General features: G+C 45.5%; 1 protein-coding gene across 1 annotated transcript in view; it reads left to right on the top strand.

The window, feature by feature from the left end:
- VWA3B (von Willebrand factor A domain containing 3B) overlaps nucleotides 1-12,694 on the top strand; it is a 207,997-nt gene that overhangs the window by 20,328 nt on the left and 174,975 nt on the right. The window contains exons 5-7 of the mRNA XM_027128900.1: nucleotides 1,454-1,704; nucleotides 3,026-3,185; nucleotides 9,958-10,127. Of these exons, the coding sequence (XP_026984701.1) occupies nucleotides 1,454-1,704; nucleotides 3,026-3,185; nucleotides 9,958-10,127 (581 nt within the window). The remainder of the gene's footprint in view (nucleotides 1-1,453; nucleotides 1,705-3,025; nucleotides 3,186-9,957; nucleotides 10,128-12,694) is intronic.

Genomic DNA, 12,694 nt, shown 5'->3' with positions numbered 1-12,694 from the left:
AATACTATGTTGAATTAAAGTGTCAAGAGCAGGCATCCTGATCTTGTTCCTGATCTTAGAGGAAATGCTTTCAGCTTTTCACCATCAAGTATGCTGTTAGCTATAGGTTTATCATATATGGCCTTTATTTTGTTGAAGTATGTTCCCTCTGTATCCACTTTGTGGAGAGTTTTTTTTTTTTATCATAAATGAACGTTAAGTTTTGTCAAAAACTTTTTCTGCATCCATTGAGATGATCATATGATTTTTATTCTTCAGTTTGTTAAAGTGGTGTATTGCATTTATTGATTTGCAGGTACTGAACCATCCTTGCATCTCTGGAATAAATCCCACTTGATCATGATATATGATCCTTTTAATGTATTTTTGGATTTGGTTTGCTAATATTTTGTTGAAGATTTTTGCATCTATGTGAATCAGTGATAAGCCTGTAATTTTCTCTTTCTGTGATAATCTGGTTTTGGTATCGGTGATGCTGGCCGAATGAGTTTGGAAGTGTTCTTTCCTTTGCAATTTTTGTGGAATAGTTTGAGAAGGATAGGTGTTAACTCTTTCCTGAATGTTTGGTAGAATTCACCTGTGAAGCCATCTGGTTCTACATTTTTGTTTTGGGGGAGTTGTTGGGTTTTTTTTTTTATTACTGATTAAATTTCATTACTGATAATTGACCTGTTCATATTTTCTGTTTCTTCCTGATTCCATCTGGGAGATTTGTGCATTTCTTCTAGGTTGTTCATTTTATTGGTGTATAGTTGTCCATAGCAATCTCTTATGATCCTTTGTATTTCTGTAATGTTGGTTGTAAGTTTTTCTTTCTCATTACTGGTTTTACTGATTTGGGCACTCTCTCTTTTTTTCTCTATGAGTCTGGCTAAAGGTTGATCAGTTTTGTTTATCTTTCAAAGAACCAACTCTTAGTTTCGTTGTTATTTTCTATTGCTTCTTTAGTCTCTATTTCATTTATTTCTGCTCTGATCTTTATGATTTCCTTCTTTCTACTAACTCCGTGTTTTGTTTGTTCATCTTTTTCTAGTTCCTTTAGGAACTTTTTTCCCCTCTGCCTTTGCTAATCTCTCTTTTCTTCTACCTAATTTCTTAAAGTACCCCTGAGCATTTTCAGATAAAAATAATTCTGTAACTAGAAAGGTTAAACACAATCTGGAAACACTTTTTTTAAAAAAGAGTGCTATATTTTTGAATAGATTTCATCACCATGTTTCCTTCTATGGGGAATTATCCAAGGGTTTTTCAGTTGAAGGATTGGAAGACTTCCTCCTGGATTATGTGGAGTTTGAAGGATCATCTATGAAACTGTTATTAATGTACAGTTCTTGATGGTATAGCCCATGACTCAGTGGGCCCTATTGTTCCTGGCTGCATTGTGGTTCAAATGACTTGATTTGGTGTGCTTTTATTAATTTTATTTTATTTTGTTACTTTTATTTTCATTAAGTTGACAGCCAAATCAGAACTGATCTATCAGTATGTGGAACACTTAACACAAGCTGTGGAGAGCTACAAGCAGCGGATGGACTGGCTCACCAGCAACAGCCGGCAGATATTTGGTGTCATCTTGGAACAGTGCATCACCATAGTGCTGGATTGTGGCGGCATGCTGGAGGAGGAGCTTAATCTGTGCCAAGATGCTCTAATCATGGTCCTCCAGGAGCAGGTGGCTCACATAGCCAAGTTCAATATCATATGGTGAGTTCCCATAGGAAAGGAGTATTTCCCTGAAACTTCATGAGGAATTTTCATGTATTTGGAGTTAAGGAGCATAACTAATACAGTTAGATCTGTGGGGAGGGAGGAGCTATAATCTTGTAATTTCCTAGAATATATCATTCCAGCAGAAAACCCACAATGAGTAAATCTTAAAAACTTTTATCTGCTTTGTATATGGCATCTTAGTTTTCAAATTAGAAGATACTTTAAAACAGTGTTTTCTTCAGTGTATGGTATGGCAAGGTCAAAATATAAGAATATAAATTCTTAAAATTAAAATTCCTTCATACGTTTTAGACTTTAGGTTCAATAATGAATTCCAGTGTCACAAATTTCACTGCTTTTCAGATTGAGTTTGCAGCTCATATTGATTTCCCCTTTAAGTTGACCCCCTTTAATCAGAACAACAGGTGGCTGGCTTTATAGACTTTCCCATATTTCAGATTTTTCACAATCAATTTTTTACAGATTCTTGTATTCAAGACAATTTGGACTTCAGCACTGACTTCTCATGTGGAACAGTGGCTGTACTTCCCTGACAGAAAACATCTGGATGGGAGGGACATCTATCTGAGTTTTTCTTTTTTAAATCACTTTTTTTTTTTGGTGGTATACGGGCCTCTCACTGTTGTGGCCTCTCCCGTTGTGGAGCCACAGGCTCCGGACACGCAGGCTCAGTGGCCATGGCTCACGGGCCCAGCCGCTCCGCAGCATGTGGGATCTTCCCGGACCGGGGCACGAACCCGTGTCCCCTGCATCGGCAGGCGGACTCTCAACCACTGCGCCACCAGGGAAGCCCTAAACCTTCCTGTTTATGAAAATAACTTTCCTCAATAATTTTTTTGACATTAAAAATTTTTTATTGAAATATAGTTGATTTACAATGTGGTGTTAGTTTCAGGTATACAGCAAAGTGATTCAGTTTTATATATGTGTATACATATATTCCTTTTTAGATTCTTTTCCATTATAAGTTATTACAAGATATTGAGTGTAGTTCCCTGTGCACGTTCCTCAGTAATTTTAATGCAATTGTTGATGTTCGAATTTTTGAGATTTTTAAATTCTCCTGTAAGCATTGTTTTTCCCAGTCAGTACAGCTTATGGAAGGTCATAGTGCTTTGGAAACCTGCCTTAAACAGCTCGCCTGTTTTCTCGGTAACTTTGAGAGGGCTGGGAGCTGTGTTTTCTTTCTCTCAGCTCTGGTGACATTGGGTGTCTTGCTGCTCGTAGCTGTGAGACTGAGGGCTGACAGCTACATCGAGCACTGCCAGTGACAGCCCCATGCGGTCCCTTTCAGGGTTTCTCAAGAGCCTGTGAAATGGCAGGAAGGTGCTGTTCCTGTGACTGCACAGTCCATAGCCGCTGCCATCAGCTGGGTTGAGAAATCGCCTTTTGAGCTGGCTCTGAGCCAGACTAGCCGCTTAGACGCTCTGCTGGAGGCGGGGAAAGACGAATCGGTAAGTGTGTGTCTGTGTCTGCTTCCCACTCAGTATCCGCATACTGCCTTCCAGCCGAGCTTGGGCCCTTCCAATGGCATCCCACAGAGACTGCATCCTTGGCATTCAAGAGCCCCAGCAGTCTTAATCCTGTTCACCTCTGAATTTGGAACCAATTGATAAATAGGTGACAGGCCCCAGATGGGGATCAAAAGAGCATCTCTGGTGATGGCAGGGCTGGACCAACCAAAATGAGACTCTAACGCCTGAGCCTGGCTGGGCTTCCCCTAGGGGGCGTCATTGGGGCCACAGGGCAGGCCCTCATTTAGCCGCTGCCAGGAGAGCCACGTGCTGCTCACAGCCCCCGAGCATCGAGAAAGGAAGGGAGTGAGGCCGTGAGTGTGCATCTCTAATGCTTCAGTTCCACTCTTGCTCTCCTGGCAATTAGATAAACCCATCTCTCATGGGAGGAGAGGTTGGAAGACTCGTCACTGAACCTTGAGGATGAGGAAATAGGGTTTCCCAGCATCCATGCTCTGAATCTTTCCCAGTTCCTCTTCTTCACAGATGGGTCCATCGTGTGCTTTCCAAGGTGAAGTGTATCCCAGTCAGTGTGTCATCCGTTCCTGAATGCTGATGCATTCACATAAGCTTTTTGATAGGGACCTTTCGGATATAAAGCTTTACCTGGAAGAAGTGATTCACTGGTGGTGTTTTATATCTCTTTTAGCCACAAGAGTGTGTGTTTTTGTGAGCAGCTCTAATGGTGGGACTGTTAAGGGTAGTGACAGGCTAGAGAGGAAGTACTCTGGGCACATGAGGTCCTTAGGCCAGCCTTACTCCCCAGGTAGGGATAGGTCTGCTTTCTTTTGGGATACAGATGCTTAACTAATCCTTACTAATTGATTAATATTAATTAATACTTAATTGCTTCTTCCACTCTGGAATCCCGGGGGTTCTGCAGGTTTCAAGCTTTACTCTGCCGCATTAACAAGTCCTTTCTTGGGCAAGGTGGCCATGTGCTGGCACCTTCAAAGGAGAGCTCCCAGTGGTCACCAGACTGTGTTTATTGATACTGAGGGTGATGGTTTGAAATTGGAAACATACTGTTTATCCTCAGAAACCCAGAGGAACAAATGTTTCCCATTAAAGAAGAATGAAATGCAAGCAACTTTGTTCTTTGGCCTTTTAAGTTTGTTTTAACATCTGTAAAAATTCAAATGTCTGGACACCTTAATAAGCATTCAAGAAATGGAATATTTCACAGGCTCTTGGACGTGTGTGTGTGTGTGCATGCGTGTGTGCGTGTGTGTGCACGTGTGCGCGCGTACATGGGTGCTCTCCTTCTTTGTCTGTTTACCTGACTCCCCGGTCATAGGTGGCTCTGGCAACCCGACCTGACTGCAAGATTTCCTGGTGACCTTGACTTTCTGTTTTACTTCCCTCTGGTTTGTATGTTTCCTTTCTCTGGGGGGTTTTCCCTAGCCCAGGGAATGTATAACAATTTAGTGAGTTCCAGGGAAGTTCTGTAGAAGAGGAATAACCAAGAAAGAAGCTTCCAGGCACTGGTCATCAAATGTCACGCGAAAACTCTTGAGAAGAGACCACGGGGTATGAAAGATGCTAAACATATTCAGACCATGGTATTCTCCACCCAGAGCTTATATCTGGCTGTGGTCCTGAGGAAGAGTTTAGTAAATGCAACTGCCTCACATATAAAAATGCCATGCTCTGTGTCTTACGAGGAGTAAAGAAAAGCATGCATGGGGACTTCCCTGGCAGTCCAGTGATTAAGACTCCGTGCTTCCACTGCAGGGGGCATGGGTCTGATCCCTGGTTGGGGAACTAAGATCCTGCATATCTTGCGGAGCGGCCAAAAGCAACCCCAGAAAAGCATGCATGTGTTAGGGGTGGGGAGAGAAACGGTTCCCATAAAGACCCGCTGCTCTGCCCTGAGCCCCTCACGTCCACCCCAGTGAGTTTCCAGTTGGTCCATGTGGTTGCAGTTTGCTATGAACGGAAAGGATTTAAAGCTTAAGAAGTGTCTTGAACAGTAAATCTAAAACCCCAGCCTTTTCCTGCTCACGATAACCTGCTTTGAGTTTTCATCTCCCTCCGTGAGTGGATCCTGAGAGGAAGCAAGAAAGTGGGTATTGTCTTGTGTTCAAAGATTAACAGGGAAGTGGGTTTTTGTACCCATTCCACGTGAAGAGGGAGGGCTGACTGATGGGCTTGGTTACAATGGAGGAGGATGCCCAGAGCCCACTGGCCTCCAGGACTGGTCTTTGTAACCATGGGTGGGCCAGGAAGGTTTACCAGAGACAGATGACAGAGCATGAGCCTTCGGGTCCAGGAAGAGCCTGGGCAGAGTGTGGGGTCTGTTTAAATCGTGTATCTCATAGTGGCACACGAAGAGCACTGTTGATGGATGAATTACTGGTGTACCCTGTAAAAAAGAACCTGGTGCATGGGAAGGGCAGCCCTTGGAGTATTGAGGAGGTGTTTAGAGGGGCTGGTGTTGCCTTCAGAGCCCAGGCATGTGTCTGGCACAGGGTTTCTACTCTGCAGCGTCCTCTGGTCTCTGGATGCGGCTTTTGGAAGTTGGTAGCTTCCCTGGCCTTTTTGAGGAGGGGTGCTATGTCAGGGGGCCCTGGATGGCCAGCTGACCCAGGACGAGAAGGGTCCTTAGGAAAGAGATGGCTGTTTACCCAAAGCCCCAATTCCCAGCTACCTAAGGGAGGGACCTGCCTTCTGCTTTCAAAGGCACCTGTATTTCTCCTTGTGTTCTCTCACCCTCTCTTCCATTTATTCGATAGACACAAATTTGTTTACTTGTTTTTAAAAAAAGTCATATTCACTGAGAGACTAAGTGGGTGAATTAGAGGCAGACCCCCATGATTCCATAAGGAACCTTCACCACTGAACAGTGAGCCGAAGGCCTGGCCACGTCAGTCATGACCCTGGCATTTCATTTTCTTCCTTGCTGCGGCTCAGACAGGCATCCCATCTTTTCATCTTTGCCTTAGCATTGCCTAGCAATGGCAGTGCCTAGCATGGGCTCGATAAATGTTTGTTGAACAGTGAAGGAATAGAAAGGAAATAATGTCAATATTCTTGAGATTGGGGGTTAGATGTGGATCCAAGAGATTCCCATCCCCGAGCTATGGTACGGATCTGAGTTTTTTTGAATTGAAGGGAGGTGGTCTGCATGGGACCAGGTGGGTGAATTTGCTGAGCCTTGTATGCTGTGATGGGGATGTAGGGTTGGAATAGGGATCCTGAAGCCCAGGAGGCCGGAACATTGGTGGTGGTCAACGGTGTTAGGAGAAATCTGAGAAGGGAGCTGGGGCAAGGGGCAGTCACCACCTTGGGTGGGTGGGGCGGTCAGAAAATCCAAATGGGCTGAACCAGGGAGGGCGGCCACAGGCACAGGGAAGATCTGGAAGTTAGATCCAAGCTCTGGAGTTGGTCAACACTGTTGTAATGGTCAAAGTTACATGAAGGAGAAGACAGAATTTGCTGGACCTCTCACTGCTGTTCCGGTTGACTTTCATTTTTGTTTCCTAGCAAAGTGGGAATTTTTACACCCAGAGGCCTTGGGAGCTTCTGACAGGCTGGAGCAGATGGCGGGCAGAGTGGAAGCAGCTGCTCCCAGTTTGGTTCTTCTTTTCCCCAAAACCCATGGCTGGGAAGATGGCAAGACCTCCTTGGTCAGGCGGATTGCAGGTTACCTTGGGAAGCTGCAGAACATGTGGCCCGACAGAATAAGACATATCAAGTGAAAACATAAAGGCTCCAACCTATTTTACGTAGTATAAAGTGGCAAGAGTTTTTGAGTCATGGTTAAATAGCTGCATGGAACCCAAATATTTTCTATGTCTGGTGTTATCAAATTCGGTACAAATCAGCATTTAAGGTGATGCTGGTCAGTGAAGAAGCTGCTCCAGGTCCCCTTGCCCTCAAGGAGCACAGAGGTCCTGGTTAAGGAGTGAGGATTCCCATGAGGGTAATTCCCTTGAGCCAGACAACCTCCTGGACCCAACTTTGGGTCAGTGGTAGTGAGATTGGGGGTAGGAGCCTTGGATGCTGTGGGGACCAAGAAAATGAAAACAGTGCCCACCCCTGGCCACCTTCTTGTCGCATGATCTCGCCTCTCCAGTTCTGGGATTCACCATCATCTCTCACACGTGAGGACCAGTCTTGCCATGATGAGCTGACAGAGTGCAGTGGCTGAAAAAAGCACGGACAGAAGTTTGTGAGGTCGGGCAGGCTGGGTTCACTGGCTGCTCACCCGGGTCAAATAACCTGTCCAGGCCTCAGTGTCTTCATCTGTAAACTGGGCATGATAACAAGAATTCAAATTTATGTTAGCTTATCATCCCCAATAGCAGATGACCTCAAAGCCATTTCACTTTCAAAGGCATTTTGCCAAATTTGGGGGGATAGTAGCAGGTAGCATATTTATCGTCCTCTTTGTTTTTCTAAATGTCATTATGCGAGCAGAAAGGAGAGGCAGAAAGGCAGTGTGCAGATGGTGGTGAGGTAGCTGGTCTCTGGGAAAGCATACCCCTGGAAATCTGGAGCACAGATAACTGAGAGTGGACCGAAAACACAGGCAACTAAGAAGCTGAGTAAGGACCTTAGTGAATAGTGAATAACCCCATAGCCTTAATTAATGAAGGAAAGGAAATCCTGACTCACTGCTGGCTATAGCAATTTCTAGTTTGCTGAAGTCTCGAGGGAAAAAACATCTCTGCGTGAGGATTTCAGGCTCTTGGGTTATTGCCAGAGCAAAGAAGCTGTCTCCACAGCATGCGGTGGAGACAGAGGGAGTCAGAAGCTGCCGACAGACCAGCCAGAGTTGTTTGTCCTCACTCACTTCCCTGTTGATCTACCAAACCCTAGAATATACTCCCTGGGTCTGTTCCCCTGTCTTGAGCCATGTGTGTTCTTAGACCCTCTGAGAGGATGAAGCTGTCCTCATGCTAAACTTGGGCACCAACACAGCTGGAAAACTAGTAACTGCAGCTCACTGGAGCCTATTCAAGACGTCTTACAGAAGGTAATGTCTAACACCGGGAAGAGAACAACATAGAATGCATTTTCTGGAAGAACAGTATTAGTTGTATAATTAGGAATCTGGAGAACACTTTCTTCCTCCTGTCAGTGTGTTTTCTGCTTCTCAGGTGACTGACTGGGAGAAATGTACAACCTTCCTCAGTCTTTACCTCCCATGAGGTACTTCTGAAAATCAGGGACTTTGTGATGAAGGGCCTGAGAGAGAGAGTCATGGGGGCAGGAAGACTCTTTGTGCCCAGCCTGGGGAGGAATGTTGCTGAAGTAGGCTGGGCTCAGCTCCCACCCCGGCGGTCTCCTAACTCCCAGCCTGGCCCCTCTGCCACCCTCTCCCCACCTGCCTTCTTGGGCACAGCCTGCCCCCTGCTGCCACAGACGGGGTGTCCTAAGCAGCTGGGAGCTGACCCTCAGTCCACCTCTCTCTGGACCAGGTAGCTTTAAGTCCCAGCTTTGAAGGCGAGGTGAGGTAATTGACTGTTTACCGTCAGCTAACTGGGGATGTGTGATTAGAAGCTCATGAATCCTAAAGGGCTGGTGACATCTGTTTATCCCTTAAAACACAATACAGGGACTCCCCTGGTGGTCCAGTGGCTAAGACTCCCCTCTCCCAATGCAGGGGCCCACACTTGGTCCCTGGTCAGGGAACTAGATCCCACATGCATGCCGCAACTAAGAGTTTGCATGCCGCAACTAAGACCCGGCGCAGCCAAATATATAAATATTTTAAAAATACAGTGTATTTGCTGGGGGTTTCTGCCCCGTTATCTGTGGAGACAGTCACTTAGGCTGCTGTTAGGGGCAGGTTTAGATGATGTGTGTTCCTGGCTCTACCTGTGGTTTTACTTTCTGTGATTAATACACATACATAAGCGTATGCCATCTCGTTGAAGCTCAGTCATGAAGTCAGCTGCATAATCTCCCTTTTCACAAGTGAAGAAACTGAACCTAAACCACTTGCCCGACGTTACAGAACTCCTCAGTGGCAGGGGAGACCCTTAGAGCAGTGTGGTTAAGGGTGAGGCCCAGTGGATGGCATTGACATCTTTACATTAAGCAGGGCATCGTCTCCTACCTGGGTGAGGTATGCATCTCCCAGGTTCCTGGTTTAAAGCTGGTGTGTGTGTGTGTGTGTGTGTGTGTGTGTGTGTGCGCGCGCGCGCGCACGCGTGTGCGTGTGTGTGTGTGTGTGTGTGTGTGTTTCCTGACTCCTGGCCTGGCGTGGTTCCTGACTGGCCGTGTGAAGGCAGGACAGCCTCACCTCCCCAGGCGAGTGTGTGTCCCGGAGGTGAGACCAGCTGGGAATATGCCCTCCTTGCCACACGCAGCCTCAGACTGAGGATGCCTGAGCCGGCCCTGCAGAATTCTGGCACCGCCATAGGGAATTGCTAATAAGCTTCCTGCCCCCAGTGGCCAGCCGACACTTCCTTCATTCGTGGACTTGCATAACTTATTCGTGGGCTCGGAGGAAGCTCTTCTCCAAATCCACCAACCATATCCTTCCCATGCAAAGCCTGACACTTTTTAGCACCGGGCCTTGAATATCTTGCTTCCTGACTTTGGCCCCCAACACATCCTCATGAAACATTGAGCGGTGCTGCTCTTCTTTCTGCCCGCTTATTTTTTTAAAGAGGCAGGTTTATAGAGTATATTGCCGATGAGTCTGGTTCACGGCTAGGGTGCCTCAGGGAAATAAACTGTTGGTGTCACTGTTCTGCAGGTTGAATCCATTTATTACTTTGTGGTGGGGGATGTTCCAGAGGAATCCAAGGAGCTTCTCCTTCAGGGGGCTTTGGAGGTCCCATATCCTGTCCGCACGGTGTCCTTCAATGCCAGACGAGAGGGCACGACAGCTTTCTTAAAGGATCTGAGTGCCAAGACCCGAAGCAGGTAGGCAGAAAAGGTGCTCTGGAAGACTGCGAGCGAGCTGCATGCTTGCCTGTAGTCGACAGTGGGTCTTGATTCCTAGCGGTCTTCCTGACCAGTCGGTTGCTGTGTTCTCCTCTTTCCAGTAGTCTTTAGTCTCCATTCACCTTTGCTCCTCTAGCGGGCATTAATCTTGACTTTTTTTTCTGACGCTTTGACATTTTGGGGTCTTGCTGTCCCTGGACAGACCGCGCCTCCCAGGTTAGCTGATTCGTAAAGACAGTAAAAGACTCAGCCGGGACGGAATGCACCTTTTATGTGCAAACTAACAAATCCAGCCCACACTCTCAATCCAGGCTCTCGTACCCTAAACACTGTCTGTCCCCTGTCCCAGTCACCCCAGGGCCAGGTACCAGACAGCTCAGGACAGCCCCTACACTCCAGCACCCGCTGAAATCATTCAAACTAGCCAATCCTAAGCCTGCTTACTCTGCCTCACCCATTTCTTTCTGCAGGATCCACAAGAAAGACTTGCCCATGTTTTCCCCTTGTTCTCTCTGCTTCCTGACCAAACCTGGGGCTTCCCTGTGTGGCGCTGTGTGGTGTGGCATGCCCCCATCTCTTTGGAAAAATATTAGTCAGTTCTGGCTGCCACAAGAAAACACCACAGACTGGGTGGCTTAAATGACATATTTATTTCTCACAATTCTGAAGGCTGGGAAGTCCAAGATCAAGGTGCTAGCAGATTCTGTTTCTGGTGAGAAATCTGTTTCGCTCTTGTAGGCAGCTGCTCTCTTGCTGTGTCCTTCCATCCTTCCATGGAGGACAGAGAGAGACAGAGAGACAGAGACAGAGAGAGAGAGAGAGGGAGACACAGAGAGACAGAGAGAGAGGGCATGTAAACTCTTTGGTGTCTCTTCTTAAAAGGATACCAGTCCTATTGGATCAGGGCCCCACCCCTATGACCTCATTTAACCTTAATTACCTTCTTATAAGTCCTGTCTCCAAATACAATCCCATTGAAGATTAAAGCTTCAACACAGATATGTGGGGAGGTGATGGGCGGGGGCACAATTCACTCCATAGCAGAAACTGTGAGTGGCAAACTATCTTTACTTTTTTTTAACATCTTTATTGGAGTATAATTGCTTTACAATGGTGTGTTAATTTCTGCTTTATAACAAAGTGAATCAGCTATACATATACATATATTCCCGTATCTCCTCCCTCTTGCGTCTCCCTCCCACCCTCCCTATCCCACCCCTCTAGGTGGGCACAAAGCACTGAGCTGATCTCCCTGTGCTATGGGGTTTCTTCCCACTAGCTATCTGTTTTACATTTGGTAGTATATATAAGTCCATGCCACTCTCTCACTTCATCCCAGCTTACCCCTCCGCCTCCCCGTATCCTCAAATCCATTCTCTACTTCTGCATCCTTATTCCTGTCCTGCCCCTAGGTTCTTAAGAACCTTTTTTTTTTAGATTCCATATATATTTATTAGCATATGGTTTTTGTTTTCCTCTTTCTGACTTACTTCACTCTGTATGACAAACTGTAGGTTCATCCACCTCACTACAAATAACTCAATTAAGTTTCTTTTTTATGGCTGAGTAATATTCCATTGTATATATGTACCACATCTTCTTTATCCATTCATCTGTTGATAGACACTTAGGTTGCTTCCATGTCCTGGCTCTTGTAAATAGAGCTGCAGTGAACACTATGGTACATGACTTTTTGAATTATGGTTTTCTCAGGGTATATGCCCAGTAGTGGGATTGCTGGATCATATGGTAGTTCTATTTTTAGTTTCTTAAGGAACCTCCATACTGTTCTCCATAGTGGCTGTATTAATTTACATTCCCACCAACACTGCAAGAGGGTTCCCTTTTCTCCACACCCTCTCCAGCATTTATTGTTTGTAGATTATTTGATGATGGCCATTCTGACCGGTGTGAGGTGATACCTCACTGTAGTTTTGATTTGCATTTCTCTAATGATTACTGATGTCGAGCATTGTTTCATGTGTTTGTTGGTGATCTGTATATCTTGTTTGGAAGAATGTCTGTTTAGGTCTTCTACCCATTTTTGGATTGGGTTGTTTGTTTTTTGGATGTTGAGTTGCATGAGCTGCTTGTAAATTTTGGAGGTTAATCCTTTGTCAGTTGCTTCATTTGCAAATATTTTCTCCCATTCTGAGGGTTGTCTATTTGTCTTGTTTAAGGTTTCCTTTGCTGTGCAAAAGCTTTTAAGTTACATTAGGTCCCATTTGTTTATTTTTGTTTTTATTTCCATTTCTCTAGGAGGTGGGTCAAAAAGGATCTTGCTGTGATTTATGTCCTAGAGTGTTCTGCCTAGGTTTTCCTCTAAGAGTTTGATAGTGTCTGGCCTTACATTTAGGTCTTTAATCCATTTGGAGTTTATTTTTGTGTATGGTGTTAGGGGGTGTTCTGATTTCATTCTTTTCCATGTAGCTGTCCAGTTTTCCCAGCACCACTTATTGAAGAGGCTGTCTTTTCTCCATTGTTATAGTCTTGCCTCCTTTATCAAAAATAAGGTGACCATATCTGTGTGGGTTTATCTCTGGGCT

This window comes from Aethalodelphis obliquidens, unplaced genomic scaffold (genome assembly GCF_003676395.1).
Source record: "Aethalodelphis obliquidens isolate GAN/ISIS:26980383/991018 unplaced genomic scaffold, ASM367639v1 scaffold35, whole genome shotgun sequence".
NCBI classification, from domain to species: Eukaryota; Metazoa; Chordata; class Mammalia; order Artiodactyla; family Delphinidae; genus Aethalodelphis; species Aethalodelphis obliquidens.
Note: the sequence above shows the minus strand (reverse complement) of the source record. Positions and strands in the feature narration are given on the sequence as shown.